This window comes from Lontra canadensis, unplaced genomic scaffold (genome assembly GCF_010015895.1).
Source record: "Lontra canadensis isolate GAN:19392208 unplaced genomic scaffold, GSC_riverotter_1.0 scaffold4, whole genome shotgun sequence".
NCBI lineage: Eukaryota > Metazoa > Chordata > Mammalia > Carnivora > Mustelidae > Lontra > Lontra canadensis.
In genome coordinates this window covers 4,354,327-4,371,803 of record NW_022630998.1, presented here as the reverse complement: position 1 = coordinate 4,371,803, position 17,477 = coordinate 4,354,327, and the positions used below count along the sequence as shown (strand labels likewise).

The following is a 17,477-nucleotide window of genomic DNA, read 5'->3' as shown; positions in this document are numbered from 1 at the left end:
CTCATTAACATTTCTGGCTCCACGAATCCAAAAGAGAAAAAGAAAAGAAAAAAAAAAAGAAGAAGAAATGAGCCACCTTTCTTTTCAAAGACTTGCCAATATCTGGAAGCAGAGTTTCCCCTCGTAGTGAGTTTCTGGCATTAAGGGCCAGAGAACAAAACCATCAGGAGGCTGTAGGACTCTCTGGATTCCTGCATATTTTCTCTAGGACAGATTCCTCTCCACCTAAGAAGTTCTTTTCACATTATCTCAGTGCTTACAAGCACAGCTCCTAATGCTCTGTTTGTAAAGTTCTACTTGGCACCGTCACTGTAGCAAGTCCGCACTGTAGCCCCAAAACAACACAGACGTTGAATTAGCGTTGCAGCAGCTGGAGCTAATGACTAGTATTTACCAGACACTTCGATAAGCGCTACACGGATTATTTCACTGGCCTTCACAACATCTGTCCAAGCGGGAGGATACTCTCATAATATCACCATTTTATAACAAGGACTGTTATAAAAGAAAAGCAACGGTCCCCGGACCACCTAGCAAGAAAGTGGCAGAGCCAAGGATTTCGGAGCACACGACTTTACCATACTACCAGGTTACACACAGACAAGCTGAGGTGATGAACCAAGTAACCTGACCCAGTAAAGAAGTTAGGAGAGAAGATGGCCAAAAATAACAGAGCCTTTCCTTGTCGCTTGACATACGCCCCCAACCCCTGGATGTCATCGTTGCTCAGCTGGGGCACTTTATGTGAGAGGGCAAGAGGGATGCCCATCTCTCGCAGTTTGGAAATGAAAGGGTCTGAGGGCAGCTTTCTCGGCACCAGACACTCTCTTTGGCAGTCATCACGTATGTGCCCAGACAGCATTCTCATAAGCAACTCAGAAGTCCCAACTGAAAAACTGACCTGAAGTCAGGAGCAGTCCTTGGCAGAAGATGCACTGCTTTCTGCCCCACACGTACATCAAGGCATCCTGAAGAGAGGGGAGCCCACGTGTGAGTTTCAATCTATCCTTCTGAGCCAGAAGTAACAACGCCTCATGTCCTGGGGTCCAACTCACCTATTTTCACCCCCTACTCACTATTAATAGTCTCTTAGTCATCAGTCCTGGCACAGCAGCCCCTGGACTAGCTCATTCCCCCAGCCCTAGCCTTCCTATACGATGCTTACTCTCTTCCAGACAATCAGAAGGGCTCCCAATCAAGCATGAAAATAAATTAGATTTTGGTTTAACCAGGATTAGATTCACAGCACCAAGAAATAAAGTAACAGTTATCTAATCTAACAGGCCAGCCCCAGACTTCTTGGCTACTCTCCACAGGCCCCTCTTGCTAAAACCCTCTCCTAAAACTCCGTTTTCAATACCGTGAAATCACAGTATGTCGAGGAGCAAAGTAACCCTTCAAATGCCATGAACAGAACACTCGGGAGCTCTGCTGTGGGGCCTCACGTCGCTGGAGAGCGGGTAGCTGGACTGCAGAAGCTGCTGGTCACCAGCCCGTCAAGTGGGAGCTGGCCCCACAACACGCCCGAAGTCCCTGCTTCCTGGACACGGTGGAGGAAGGAGCCTCCTGGCGCGGGTGGAGCCTGTTTGTTTTCCCCAGGTAAAGGCTTTATTCTCCTGCCTCGCCTTATGCTGTCATTCCATCTGGAAATACCAAGAAGCGCCTTCAAAGCCCCAGCAACGGAGAAAACGAGACTGGCACAAAGGAGAAAGGCCCCAGGGAATGGAGATCCCCATTACAGGAAGAACGCCTACTAGGTACGCAACAACAAAAATTCCCAAACAGCTCAGGTGAAAAATGGGCGAGGGCGCCTACGGGCATGTCTCCAAAGACCGCTGTGGCCCCTAAGCACAGAAGACCCTCGACATTTAGGAATCGTTAAGAAAATGCCAACAGAACCCAGGATGAGAGACCACCTCACACCCACCAGGATGGCTAAGACAGAAAGAGCAAAGCAATGCGGGAAAGAACAAGTGTTGGCAAGGAGGAGGAGAAAGAGGAACCTTTGTACCCTGCTGGTGGGGTGATGTAAAGTCTAACAGCCAGTACGGAAAATGTGGAGGCAAGTCCTCAAAACTGTAAACACAGAATTACCATATGGTCTACCAATTCCACTTCTGGGTGTACACCTAAAAAACTGAAAGCAGGGGCTCAGATCATTGCACACCCGTGTTCGTCGCAGCCTTATTCCCCACAGCCAAAAGGTAGAAGCCACCCAAGTGTGCGCTGATGAATGAATGCATAAACAAAACAGGATGTATAGGCACCGTGGAAAAGTCAGCCTCACAAAGGAAGAAAACGGACACATGCTACAGCGTTGATAAACCTTGAAGACATTAGGTCTGTGGGGGAAAAAAAAAAAAAAAACCGTTGCAAAAGGACAAGTATTTTATGAGGTCACTTATGTGAGGGATCTAGATTAGTCAGATCCACAGAGAGATAGGGTCAAAGAGTGGGGGTGGTGTGGAAATGGGGAGTTAGTGTTTGCTGGGTACTGGGTATGGAGTGTCAGTTGGAGAAGATGAGAAAGTGCTGGAGATGGTGAGTGAGGAGGGAGGCCCCACAAGGTCAATGTGCTAATGCCACAGCTCTGCATACTTACAAATGGTTAAAATGGGAGATTTTAGGGTATGTAGCGCTTACCACCATTTCCAAAAAAGGATAGTAGAGTGACCAAGTCATACAACCATCAACACAGAGCAGCGGGCCAACCAGCTGAACGGTAGGGCCCATCTCTCATTAGTTTGTCAAAACAGAACACAAATGCTCCTCTGGATTTTTAAGACTTGTTAAGCCACGATTGTCTCAGCCAGTAAGAACCCACTGAGAGCAGACTACTACAATAGACCCAAAAGACCAGGGCAAAATTTAAATTCTTCTAATTATCTCAATAGTGTAATTAGTAGTAATGTCACATATAGACAAGATTTACTAAGGAATATATGCTTCTTTTTAAGATAATTACAGAATATTACAAGATGCATACTCTTTAAAAAACATTTTTATCTATTTATTTAGATGGAGTGTGTACACGTTGTGGGGGTGGGGAACTAGAGGGAAAGGGACAGAATCTTAAGCAGGCTCCACGCTCAGCATGGAGCCTGACACAGGTTCAATCTCAGGACCCAGATATCAGGATCTGAGCAGAAATAAGAGTCAGATGCTTAACGGACTGAGCCACCCAGTGGCACCCCAAGACGCAAACTCTAAAACAAATCCTGAGATACAGAAACAGAGGAGTTTGAGGCAGAAGAGGAAAAATTATCCCCGGAGTTAAAAGAAAAAAAAAAAAAAAGTGTCCTACACTTACCCCTCTGCCCCTAGACAGCCTTATTCAGACCTCAGTTTCCTCATCAGTTATGCAAATGGCTTGGTTAAGAAAAGCCTCATCTCAAAGAATGGCTTAATGGTACCTCCCAATGGAAACATCTCCTTTGTCCAGTTCCATGCTCACCAGAAAACTTTCTGGTTATAACCCGACTACCAAATAACTTTTTTTATTTTATTTTTTTATTTGACAGACAGAGATCACAAGGTAGACAGAGAGGCAGGCAGAGAGAGGAAGGGAGGCAGGCAGAGGAAGGGAAGCAGGCTCCCTGCTGAGCAGAGAGCCTGATGTAGGGCTCAATCCCAGGACCCTGGGATCACGACCTAAGTGAAAAGCAGAGGCTTTAACCCACTGAGCCACCCAGGCACCCCCAAATAACTTTTCAATAGAAAAACAAATGTTAGCATTCCAGGCTCCTTAGAGCTACATTTGTCATAAATCCATAAACTGATACTAAGTTTCAAAACAATAAAGCCAATGATGCTAATAATTGAAGGAAACTGATCCAAGTGACTGAGGAAAGTAGAGCCCAATTTTCCTAATTCAGAACCCACCTATATTCTACAACATCAGCATCCCTCAACACTGAACCATCTCTCAAAGGAAGGCGGTTTTTATTTTTTTATTTTTTTTAAGATTTTATTTATTTATTTGACAAAGAGAGATCACAAGTAGACAGAGAGGCAGACAGAGAGAGAGAGAGAGGGAAGCAGGCTCCTTGCTGAGCAGAGAGCTCGATGTGGGACTTGATCCCAGGACCCTGAGATCATGACCCGAGCCGAAGGCAGCGGCCTAACCCACTGAGCCACCCAGGCGCCCCAGGAAGGCGGTTTTTATATCATTCTTGGCCAATGTCTGTGCCACTCAGTTCTTTAAACGATTATTTTTCTTTTTTTTTTTTAAAGATTTTATTATTTGAAAGAGAATGCATATGTCTGCACACTCATGCATGAGCGGGGAAAGGGGGAGAGGGAGAGAGAATCCAAAGCAGGCTCCACTCCCAGCTTGGAGCCTGACTTAGGGCTCAATCTCACAACCCTGAGATCATGACTGGAGCTGAAATCAAGAGTCGGAATCTTGACTGAGCCACCCAGGTGCCCCCAAATTTAATTACTTTATTTAAAATTTATTATACAGGGGCGCCTGGGTGACTCAGGCAGTTAATTAGGCATCTGCCTTGGGCTCAGGTCATGATCTCAAGGTTCTGGGATCGAGCACCACATTAGGCTCTCTGCTCAGCAGGGAGTCTGGTTCTCCCTATCCCTCAGCCCTTCTCCACTGGCTCATGCTGCCTTTTGCTTTCTATATCGAATAAATATTTTTCTTAAAAAATTTTATATATATATATGTATCTGTATATATACTTACATATAATGGATATGTATGTATATAATGTATATATTATATACCTTATATAATATGTCTATGTGTGTGTGTGTATCTATGTAAAAAATTCAGTTCAGGAATATCAAAACACTCCAAAGAAATCCAGATTCCTTTCCATGGCCTAGGAGACACAGGCGATCTAGCCAGAACTATTTCTCTTGACATCATCTCCTTCCACTCTCCCCTGGCTTACTTCACTCCCAGCCACATCACCTCCTTGCTTAAACACACCATGCATATCTGACCTCTGCCTGAAGTGATCATCTCCCATCTTTACATGGCTCCATCCCTCATTTCACTCCGGTCTCAATCCAAAGATTCCCATAGACAGGTCTTCCCTGATCACTCTAATAGCATCCTCCCTCCTTTCCCTGTGTGTTTTCTCTTTTCAGCACGTAGCATCACTTGGACATACATAGGTCATGTGTACAGCCTGCCTCCCTCTAGAACACGGGCTCCATTAGAACAAGGACAATACTGGGGCGCCTGGGTGGCTCAGTGGGTTAAAGCCTCTGCCTTCGGCTCAGGTCATGATCTCAGAGTCCTGGGATCGAGCCCCACACTGAGCCCCACATTGGGCTCTCTGCTCAGCGGGGAGTCTGCTTCCCACCCCACCCCGCTCTCTGCCTGCTACTTTGCCTATTTGTGATCTGTCAAATAAATAAAATCTTAAAAAAAAAAAAAAAAAACAAACAAGGACGACATGTTTTCTGTATCCCCACACCTAAGAACAGCACCTAGTGTGAAGGTACACAGTATTTGTTGAATGAATAAACAAATGGGGAATAGAGTATAAGTTATGGAAATAATGACCAAACTAGGGGCGCCTGGGTGGCTCAGTCAGTTAAGCTGCTGCCTTCGGCTCCGGTCATGATCCCAGGGTCCTGAGATCAAGTCCTACATTGGGCTCCTTACTCGGTGGGGAGCCTGCTTTTCTCTCTGCCTGCCTCTCTGCCTGCTTGTGCTGTTTCTCTCTATCAAATAAATAAATAAAATCTTTTAAAAAATAATGAACAAACTAAATCCCATCAAACGTGCTCTTCAACCAAAATAATGGAAGCGGCCAATACAATCCATCCGTCACGCTGTAACGTCAAGTGCAGTTCAGTGCAAACAAGTAACTCTTTGTCCACGCCCTACCATGTCACATACGGATGAGGTGCTGGTGACACGGATGGGTTTTCCCCTGTCCCTGCCTGCAAAGAGCTCACAGTCTCCCATGGAGGCTGTGGGTAATTATCATAAGTGTTCTGAACACAGGTGAGGGAAGGAACAACCAACGTGGGAGGCCAGGAGGGGCCCAGACAAAGCAATAAGTCGTTGCAAGTGTGCCACGTGTTCTGTGGACAAGTCCACACGGCCCATTGGAAACAGGGACAAGTAATTACTCCCACTCTCACCATGCACCCAACCAGAGGACTCCCCAGCTTTTCTAATTGCCAGGCAATCTCCTTCCATGTTGGCATTCTTCCCTTGACGACCGCTTCAATATTTTTTTTTCCAAATCCAGCGGGAATCCTTAACCGACACGCATGCGCACACACTGAGGTTCCGTGAAACTTTCTGTTTTCGGGTAATCAAATGCTACAGCCTTTGGCTTTAGATGTATTTCCATCATGAGGATCATGATAGGGGATCGGCCTCAAAATATCCCACCTGCCAAAACATCAGGTAGCTTTTAGCAGACAATTGTCCCAGCCCAACAGGTTTTTATTGCTTGTTTACAAAGTTAACAAACCCTATCCTGGAGCTTCTTACATGGCAAGTAGAATCAACAGCTGCTCATCCAGGATTTTGGCTTTTCCCAGACTCGATTTGGTTTAATTTCTTTGCTGAGTTTAAGAAATATCTTAAAAGATTTGCCTTCATAAAGTGCTTTACAACTTCACTCCTCAGAGTAATGCAAACCTCTCAAAGGTGTCCTCTTTCCCCTATGAACTAATTTTGGCTATTTCTGTTCAGCAAGGAGAAGAGGACGTTTGCTAGAAAGAAAACAACTCGGGGCACCTGGGTGGCTCAGTGGGTTAAAGCCTCTGCCTTCGGCTCAGGTCATGATCCCAGGGTCCTAGGATCAAGCCCTGCATGGGCTCTCTGCTCAGCAGGGAGCCTGCTTCCCCCCACCCCCTTCTCTGGCTGCCTCTCTGCCTACTTGTGATCTCTGCCTGTCAAATAAATAAATAAATCTTTTTTTTTTTAAAAGAAAGAGAACTCTGTGGTCCCAGGAAATATTTACTCTATAAATTGAACTTCTGTTTATCTCTCATCCAGGTTATTCTCTCCTTGTTTCTTTCAAGATTGAAAGATACCAATGTCAGGAATTCGGGTGTAGTGGGGGGGGGGGTGGGGTGGGAAAATAATTGCATATAATTTATCTCTGCCCTGACATCCCCTGGCTGATCTAAAAATGCACGTCCTAACTATTATCAGCGTTCTTTTTTTTTTTTGGCTTGTCTGATGTCCGATTCTGCAATCCCGCCACTACACACCTCTTTCCCAGAACTGCGAGATTATTTAAAGTACAATCTTGGTTTTCTGAAATTTGATTCCTTGGATCAAAACCTAAATCTGAAGTCTTTGTTCATCAACACCTTAATTTTGCCGTAAATGCAGCTTTTATCTTCCAGTTCCCATTCTCATTTTGGAGGAAACGTTCCCTGTGGCTTGCGTTGGGTACCTTAGCTTCAAGCACCCTTGAGTTTACTTCCTGAGTCTTGTCATCACATTCCTTATCCTAGGTGGGTGCCCCCACTCCCTCAAAGCTCTGGTACCTCAAAACCTGGTAGCCACAGTCCTGTAAGTACTTCCTTAATATGACGAAGTCTCAGAATTCGTTTTACAATTTCCCCATTAGACAAAGCACATCCCAGAATCCAGGGTTTCTCTCTGCTTGCCTGTCTGTGGCTTGCCTGGTCTGTGACTAACCTCTTCCTCCCATAATGTATTTCTCCTTTTCCCTGTTACTTTGACTATCACCTGGTTCCACCCACACTTGATCTCCTTCCCCTGGACAGCTAGGGCAGATACACGGCCCCACTGCCACGTCCAGCTCATGCTTCCTCGGGATCTGACCACCAGCAGCTGCCTCACCACGCAGCCCCGGCCGCGACCGGGTTCCCTGGCCTTCTTCACCAACCTCAGCCCTCTGCAGCCCCAAAGGGATTTAGCTCACTGCCGTAGGAGCCAAGAGCCCCACCTGCAGGGACGGGAGGGTGCGGATTCTTGTGACAAAGGAAGTCTTATTCTGACACCTCAGATGTGGCAGTGCTAATCCTTCCGATGCCAATGCCAAGCACATGGGCAGTGAGACAGAGACTGTGGGGCAACATCTCTCCCCAGGGGTAAACAAGGACAAAAGAGAGGGCTCTCCTAGATGAGGATGCCCCTATTCCTTACGGGCAGATCTGCTTTTAGGGCTCTGGAAAACCGATGCCTAGAATTCCTCAGCCACTTGAAGGTGATGCAGGGACCACATTCCTTTAATCACTATCCATTTCATTTTTATCAAAAACATTTATCTGGGCATTGCATAGATTCCAATCCAAATCAAGTTAAATAACAGGCCTCTTATACAGAATACTCCCTCCTAGGAGCATGTGACCAAAAGCTCAGAAGAGTAAGAGAAACTGACGAAAGGAAGCCATGTTCGGTTGGTGGGCCTGGGAGAAAGACTGCCTGGGCTCAAATCCTCATTCCACCCCTAACAGTCTGTTGAACCTCGGTGAGTGTTTTCACCTCATTATGCCTCAATCTCCACACCTGTATTATGGGCATAACAAAATGTCTCTCATACAGTTTTTGATAAGGAAGCAGATTGATACCTGGGAAAACTACTGAATTAACAGCTTAGAGACAAAAACAAAACAAAACTATTGCCAGGCCCCGAGAATCAAGAGACCAGGGTTTTAGACAAGGCTCTGTCATTTTGTGGCCTCTGCAGTAGATTAAAAATGGTTGTAAATTCTTTGTTATATCCCCCTTGGGGAGGTGGGGATCTATTTCTCTACCACCTTCAATCTGGGCTAAGCACAGAGCTGTTTCTGACCACCAGATGCATACAAATAACTGCTAGCTGCCCCCTACCCCTGCCCCTGGAATGCAGCGGCCATGTTGAGAGGAAACCCAAGCAGGCACAGAGACAGGCCCCTGCAGAAGAGAAGAGAGGTGATCTCCCAGTCCATGGGCCAGCACCACTATGCCAGCCATGTGTGAAGCCGTCAGAAGGGGATCTTCTCGCTCCAGTCATAGACAAAAGTCATCTCCCCTGAGCTCTGCCCCAAACTGCAAAATCCTGCACAACTAAGATTTCTTCAAGCCTCTAAATTTAGGGGTACTTTATTACACAGCCACAGACGGTCCCCCCCCCCAAAAAAAAAAGTCTTCAGACAAAGCACTTAAAGCAGTTCCTCAAATCCTATGTGTGTAAAAAGGGAAAGGGAGAGAAGAGGCAAGGTGTTCATTCATTTAAATATTTGTAGAACACCTACCATGTGCCAGACCCTGACAGGTCCTCACACTGCCCTTCTGGTGCTGATGGTCTATAGCAGGACACACAGGAGACGACTCATTAGAATAAAGTGGATTCTATAAAAACAAAGGAGTATAAGGAAGTATAAAAGGGTGTGGGAATACTAGGTGATCTCACAGGCCCTTCCAACTCTGGTATTTTGTAACTTGATGATGAAGCCTAAATACATCTGTAAAATACATCTGTGAAATTTCACATCTGTGAAATCCCTCACAGGATGGTGTAGAGAACCCCTGTAGAATTATCAGTGAAGATGTGGGGTTTCCGTAGCTACCCAACTAGTTCCTGGTGAAAGTACTCCGAATTGCCTCTATACCCATGTTCCTAAGTGGAATCATCTCGTGAAAGCAGCTTTGAATAAAGTGATGAGAAAAGAGGAAGGGAAGTAGGATTTCCAGGGGCAACTAAGGTTTCAGAGTAAACAGTGACAGCAGAATTTTACCTGTTCATTCTTTAATGTTTAAAAGGCAGAAAATATAAGTTGATTGCTTCAAATTATTTTTTAAAGATTTTATTTATTCATTTGACAGATCACAAGTAGGCAGAGAGGCAGGCAGAGAGAGGGGAAGGGAAGCAGGCTCCCTGCTGAGCAGAGTCCAATGCAGGGTTCGATCCCAGGACCCTGCGATCACGACCTGACGGAAGGCAGAGGCTTTAACCCACTGAGCCACCCAGGCGCCCCCAGACAAATTATTCTTAAGAATTTTTTTTATCCCCAGAGACTTCAATGATCACCAGAACAATTTTTTTTTTAATTTATTTGATGGACAGAGATCACAAGTAGGCAGAAAGGCAGGCAGAGAGAGAGGAAGGGAAGCAGGCTCCCTGCTGAGCAAAGAGTGGGGGGTGGGGGGCTACGCAGGGCTTGATCCCAGGACCCTGAGATCATGACCTGAGCCAAAGGCAGAGGCTTAAACCCACTGAGCCACCCAGGCGCCCTGAAAAGAACGCTTAAAGGATAAATTTTTATTTTGCTGCATTAACAGGCAGCTGTCTACTTGACAAGTAGATCCAGTAGACAGGTCTTCTGGAAAGATTAGTGAATTCAAGTCATACCTTGGTAATGCTGTGCCTTAGCTCTTTCTCCCAAAATCTGAATGATTCTAAGAACTAACAGACGTGACAAGGTTCAACTACATACTGGTCCCACAAGTTTTACCAAGACAAACAAAATAAAGGGCTAACCAAAAACCCACGGCAAAGAGGAAGAGGAATTAAGAGCCTTCCCTCTACAAGGTTTGGGAGAATTTAATATAGTGCTGCTAAAAGTGTACTTGATTTTTTTTTTTAATTAAAAGGTTTTACTTGAGGGCGCCTGAGTGGCTCAGTGGGTTAAGCCGCTGCCTTCGGCTCAGGTCATGATCTCGGGGTCCTGGGATCGAGTCCCGCATCGGGCTCTCTGCTCAGCAGGGAGCCTGCTTCCTCCTCTCTCTCTCTCTCTCTGCCTGCCTCTCTGTCTACTTGCGATCTCTCTCTGTCAAATAAAAAAAAAAAATCTTTAAAAAAAAAAAAAAAAAAAAAAAAAAAAAGGTTTTACTTGAGAGAGAGCACAGAGCTGGGGTGGGGGTGTGGGGAAGAGGGAGAAGCAGACTCTCCACGGAGCAGGGAGCTCGATGCGGGACTAGATCCAGAGATTCTGGGATCATGACCTGAGCCGAAGGCAGACAATTAACCAACTAAGCCACCCAGGTGCCCTGTACTTGATTTTCTAAAGACTTTTGATTTGGCTGATGTTGGAGTCCTTCCTTAACGTCACATTAAAAAAACATCCTTTGATTCTCTGAAAGGGACAGCTAATAGCCAAGAAAAGAGACTAGCCAATTCATGTTTCTCAGATTTTCCTTTTACATTACTGTGGTTAATGCTAAGGATTAGTTTGCTCTGATTAAAGTGTTCAGACTTGATAGAAGCCATTTGTGGTCATGGATCAACAAAAACGTTTTGAATGCCCACAGGTAGAGGCAATTTTACCATCTCCTATAATCATCTTGCAGGATCTTAAACAGCTATTGTTTCCAAGTAAAGACACAAAAGGGACACATTCATGAATTTCCTGTTTTTCTATCTTAAAGTTCTCACACATGCAAAACACCTCCGGCCCAACACCCAGCTCTAGCTCTAGAGGTCCTACCCATGCATCCCTCACACCCAAATCTCCTCTCTCTCTCTCCCTCCCTCTCTCATTCGAGCATTCCAGAGCACTGCACAAGCAGAGGTCAGACCCTCAGCAGCTGACCAAGGCTGGCGGCCCTCACCCGCCAGACCAGCAGATTATAACCAGCAACGGGTTCAAGCCACACCCCGTCGTTGAGGCCGTATGGAGTCAGTGCCAACATTATTGCCGAACAGTCAAGGATTCCCATGGGTGGAGGGCCCCTCCAGAAGGGGTCAGCTCACAAGTCCACACCAAGGAAAGAGGCCTCTTGTTTCAGAACTCCAGGATTACGCTGGGCCCTTTCAGGGTTTTTCCTGCCCCTGAACCGCCGGGGGGGGGGGAAACAGGCTGAATCTGACCCCACGGTGACCTCCAGACAGTGTGGAGGCTCCTGGGCAATAAGAGATAATGGTACTAAAGGGGCCCCTGAGGGGTTTTATTAGCTCTGCTTCCAGGTGAGGAGGAGGAACCAACCATCAAAAGAGAATGTCAACTTTGCCTCCCTCAAGACGTTAAAGCAGAACCAGCGTTTAAGAGAAAAATACTGTGACCAGAAACTCTCCAGTCCACCAAAGACCTGTTGTGAAGAATACAGATGAACCGTATTCAGAACTGTGGGTATTACAGGACAGCTCAATCCTACAACTGCTGCCCATGATCAACTGACTTGAGATTTAGGGTCCGCAAGTATAAGCCACACACGCCCCCTTGCCTTACAGATTCTCTTACACATATCCTCATCGAAAATATGTCCAAAAACTAAAAATAAACTACCCTACAGTCTACGGCAACTACCCAACCTGCAGGGAATCTGGGTCTGGGGAGGGTCACGGTGGACTAAATCATTAGTCCTTTCTAGGACTAAACCTAGAAAGGAGTCCAGAAAGAAGGTAAGAAACGATGAGCAGACACGGAGAACAAGAAAAGAAAATTTGGTACAGGATAGGACTGGCCAGAAACTTTTTCAGGGACAAAACGATGTCCTCTAACGTTCAAATAGTATGGCTCCAACCAACACAGGGGCCACAGAGAACCCTCCACTCTTCCCTTCAGCCCCAAGTTTTCTAAGGAGTCCACAGGGAGTGGATACGACCAGGCAAAGAACCTCCCACCTGAGTTTCATGGACACTCTGGGTTCATCTAATGCACTCACTGTGCCAATACCATGCAAGTCAGGTCAGACCTCCTCTCCCTACCCAGGCTTCTACCACCTTCCTCCCCAAGCTGGGATTCATTTTTAAAACAAAGGCAACTGAAACAACATACTTTAGGTGGTGGGGAGTTGCAGCTGCCACAGAGAAGAGGGTTGAGGGACCAGGGGAAGGCACCACTAAGTGCTTGATTTGTAAGGGACCTTACAAGGGAAGTCACAGGCTTCTCCTTACATAGGGTGAGCTATGGAGCAGGGTCTTAGGTCCCATTTTAGGTGTAGAACCGCTCCCTGCTTGTAAAATTGGCAATACATAAGTAAATAAATCACTTAGGTCTTCCTGCCTCTTCCCCTAACCTCCTGTGTTCAAGTTCCACCCACCCCTCTTCGCATATCCCGACCTTCTACATCACAGGGAAAGCCCTCAGGATTAGGAAATGCCTTGGCCTCATTCACCAACACCCCACAACGCTACTCAAAACCCAGAGCTGGGACAGTGCAGCAGCAAGACACAGGGCACCAGGCAGAGCGCACATCATTCTCTGCTGGATATCAGCCACAGACCTACTCAGGTTTCCCCCTGTCTACACCCCCCTCTCTTCCCATCTCCAGCCCTCTCCCCTCAGCCAGGGCACCAGCCTTTCATTTTCCCTTCACAGTCAGTAATCTGACATCACCTCTATCTGCCTTCCGGCTGTTTTTATGCTCTGCTCCTTTTCTTCCCCTTTCCTGTCTTCAGCCATACTCAAGAAGCACAGACTACTTATTCTACTTTTGCCCCATAAATAGCTCAGGGATGGTGCCAGGAGGAAAACCCACAGCCACTAAACCTCCTGCTGTAGACACGAGTCCCACGGACTCCCTCCTCTCCTTCCAGCACCCAGTTTTGTAGGTTTTCCATCGCCACTTCTCAGGTATTCAAAGCCGCGGGTGGCAGGGGGGGGGGGTGTGCCCGAGGCATCCCTAAAGTCATCAAAAAAGGTGGCTTTGAGCATCTTACCGCTCACATATTTGCATACCGTTTGATGTAGCTGCAATTTCAAAGCAAGTCTCCAACACTCAAGTGGGTAGGTTACAGTGAGAGGCAGGAATTGCAAAAGCGCTCGCCTCAAAGACTCAGGAGTCCAGTCCCGGGCAGGAAATAAAGTTCTAAGCGGCTTTGATGTTCTTCTTCCTCCCCACCTCCCTCCCCAGCGCGGGTCGTTCCTCTCCGCCGACGCGAGACCACCGTGCCCGAACTGAACCAAACGCATCGCACGTGGGAGCCAAGTGGCAGACTTCAAAATCCGCTGCGCTCCCCCAGCCCCACCAAATTAGTTAGCACCCGCGGCGGCTCGCCTTCGGATCCCCGATTGCAACCAAAAGTAATGCCGAACATAAACTGGGGGGCGGGGCGGGAAGGGACGCGGGACCCAGATTCGCGGAGACCGGAACGCCTTGGCGCCGCGGTGAGAGCCCGTTTCTTTCTGAAACCTCTCGTCTCAGACTGAATTATCAAGCCAGTTCAGGTCATTTCCTGAGTAGCACTACAAGTTAAAACAAGATCCAAAAAAAAAAGAAAAAATCTATTAATCTTTAATTGCGCTGCCTCCAGCCTGGGAGCACGAGGGGGGTGGGGTATAGGGCTGGGGGAGACTGGGAGGCACGGGCCGGGGGGGCGGTTGTCGAAAGGCAAATGCCTAAGAAGCCGGAGCTCCCGACCTCAGCTGTTCCTTACCTCACTTAGCTCGGCCGAGGAGTCGTTTCCATATTTCATGGCAACTCCAGAATTCATGACTGCACTTTTCAGAGCCGAGCTCCTCCTCCTCCGGGTCTCGGAGCTTCTGACTTGGGCTTACCGGGCTCGAGATCCACCGCTTGGTCCCTTCTGGCACATTTTAGTCTAGACAGCCATTTTCACCCAAGACAGTGGGGGGAACCCCAAGGAAGGATGCGAGCTCTCCTGGCAGGCGCGGAGCCGGCTCGCGTTTCACCGACGAGCCATTGCCGCAGGAGGCTCGGTGGCGTGGCGCGCTCGCAGCTGCTGCAGCGGCCGAGCCGGCGCGGGGACCCGCCCGCGCGCGCCCACCGCCGGGTCCCGGGGAACTGCCACCCTCGGCGCCGCCTCGCCGCTCCTACGGAGCCTCGCCGCCCCCCATTACCCGGCTGCGGGGCACCTCCCAGCAGGAACCGGCACCCCCAGAAGGCTTCGGCGAGCTCCGGAAGAAACCAGGGCGGCGGGGCGAGGGGCGTCCGCGCCTCGGGCTCCGGGGAGGGAGAGAGCTGGAGAGAGCCGGAGCGGGGCTGCACTTCACGCCGAAGTTTCCCTTTTGAATCGTCTGGAGTTGTAAGTGGTTTCTGATTGAACACAGCTGTCTAGCTGCGCGGTGCGCCGAGGAGGCGGGGCCAGGAAGAGAAAGGGCGGGGGGCGGGGGGCGGGGGGCGGGGTGGGAGGGAGGGAGGAGGCCGAGCCGAGGGGACCGTGCGGGGGAGAGCAGGCATCCTTCCAGCTCTCTGCGATAGTAATTACAGGACCCAAGTCCAGGAGGAAAAGAAGAAACAGGAAAAGCCACCTGAGTAATTGTGCAGGAAAAAAAAAAAAAAATTTGTTTTAATTCCTCCTAGAAGCCACTTTCCATGATTTAATAAGGTCAAGACCCATCTGAACACTGTACATCAGGCAGCGCTGTGCACTTCCCATGCTACATTAAGATTTTACAAGAGTGTGGGGCGGTCATTTTCCCTGAACGGTCTAAAGTCAACAGCGAGGGTGTAAATTCACGGTCAAACTCCCTCTCTGTCGCTGGGGCAGATTACATTTTCTGCACGTCGGTAAGAAAGACGAAAATGCCCCATCCCTTGAAAGATATAAAATAGGCTTCAATTTCCCATCCTCCCCAACCCCAGACCATTCTTTTAAGTATTACATTTCCCAACCTCCTCAACTCCCATACCTTCCTTAAAAATCACACTGCTCATCCGAGCAGAGCTGGGTTTGTGTTTCTGGGGTTTGGAATATGAATCAGAAAAGATTCAACCGACTGTTATATCCAGTGGACTCCTGGAATCAGAGCTCCTGTCAGCTTCGAGTTTCTTTGCGGTAAAAGCATCCCTGTCTAGGGAGGTGGGAGGGGAGGGATTTTCTCTCAATGAAGCTTAAAGTCCCACTGTACTTGAAATACACTGAAAAAGGTTCTGATCCTTAAAACGGGTCTGCTTCATTGCTTAGGAGGCCTCATCAGTCTCTTTCTACACGTTGGGAACAAAATGCCTCCATCCCCAGTGACAGACTTGGCATTTCCTAGAGCCTTCTATGAAAAAGCCATTGTATTGTTAATTTTCAAGGTCTTTTTTTTTTTTAATCAAATAGGATGTTTGTTTTGCTCTTTAAGAAGGAGCAAAGAGCTTGACCATTTGCATTTATCTTCTTGCCCAGCTGTCTTCCTAGTGAGTTCATTCATTGCCTGATGGAGGCACTACTGGGATAAAGAAGAGTTTGCTGCTTTGGGGGAGCCCTGGGTCCAAAGTTCTGGGTCAATGCCAGACTAGAGCACGTTGGGAGAAACTCTGCTGCGTGGGGAGAAGTTAAGAAGCCACATTTATTTTTCTTATTTACTCATTAAAACCTACCGAGAACTGGGGCGCCTGGGTAACTCAGTTTGTGAAGCTCCGCCCCACGCTGGGTGTAGAGATTACTTAAAAATAAAATCTTTAGGGGAGCCTGGGTGGTTCAGTCAGCTGAGGATCTGACTCTTGATTTCGGCTCAGATTGTGGTCTTGAGGTCATGGGATGGAGCCCCAAGTCAGGCTCCACACTCAACAGGGAATCTGCGGAAGATTCTCTCTCTCCCTCTGCTGCCTTCCCCCCCGCCCCTCCCCCACCGACCCCAGTCTAACCCCTATGTGGTGCGCTCTCTCTCTCTCAAATCAATCTCTTCCCCAAAAAAAGTAAAATTAAGAAATTAAACCTTTAAAAATCATTCAAAAAACCGTCTGAGAAATGAGCGTGTGTGCTTTAAGATGCCAATGGTGGTGGATATAAAAATATAAAGGAGATTCAAGCACTAACCCGTCCATAAGGTGTATCGTCTCATAAAACACAAAGAAAATGTCAGTTCTAGATAGAAAATAAAACTTACCATGAGAGCAACAGAAATAAAGATCTACTGCAGTTCAGAGGAGGAAATAGGATTTTGGTGGGACTGAACTGGAGGGGGACTGTGAAGGAATCTTAGGACAGGCAGCATGTGCGTTGATCTCTGAAGAATGGCTGAGTCCAGCAAAGATGGGGGGGTAAGAGGAAGGCACCCCAGAGAGGGGGACCACTGTGAAAGAAAGTATGGATGGAGGCTGGAATGTGCCAGGTGTGTGTTGGGAATAGCGGGTGTTCCATTTTGGAGTGGAACCTGGATTAGGTAAGTGAGTTAAAGCCAGATCATGGAAAGTTCTGAGTGATGAGCTAAAGAAATGAAACTTCAGATAGGCAATGGAGAGCCACTAAAGTCTTCTCAGCACAGAAATAATAAGATCAGAGCTGTGCTTTGAGACATTCCAATGGATCTGTACCACACTCGTGAGTAACTCACATGAATTCAAATAGACGAACGGTGAGCGTGATGTTGGTGTTTAAAAAAACATATTTTTCATACTAGATGGCCCCTAAAAGCAAGCAGATGACTTCATCTGGTGTTCAACCAAAAGAAAGTGATCTGTTCCAAGACTGGAGGAAAAACTGGCAGTGTTGAACTTATTAAGAAGCCGTATGGCTGAGATTCTGCTTTATGGACAATGTGAGGCATTTTCAAGAGTAATGGTGACTATATGGAATTTTTCTTAAACAGTGAATTTTTTTTCTAAGATTTTTTTTTTTTTTAGATTTTATTTCTTTATTTGGCAGAGACAGACACAAGAGAGGGAACATAAGCAGGGGGAGTGGGAGAAGGAGAAGCAGGCT

The 17,477-nt window shown here is 47.4% G+C and overlaps 1 protein-coding gene across 3 annotated transcripts in view; it reads right to left on the bottom strand.

Moving 5' to 3' along the window:
* Nucleotides 1-17,477, bottom strand: part of MCC (MCC regulator of WNT signaling pathway) — a 408,333-nt gene that overhangs the window by 250,698 nt on the left and 140,158 nt on the right. The window contains exon 1 of one of the 3 annotated variants that reach the window (XM_032844771.1): nucleotides 14,262-14,351. The exons of 1 other annotated variant lie outside the window; for it this stretch is intronic. In XM_032844771.1, the coding sequence (XP_032700662.1) occupies nucleotides 14,262-14,318 (57 nt within the window). In that variant the 5' untranslated portion in view covers nucleotides 14,319-14,351. Of the gene's footprint in view, nucleotides 1-13,563; nucleotides 13,832-14,261; nucleotides 14,352-17,477 lie in introns of those variants that run through there. One more of the 3 variants, XM_032844753.1, reaches the window with a different exon arrangement.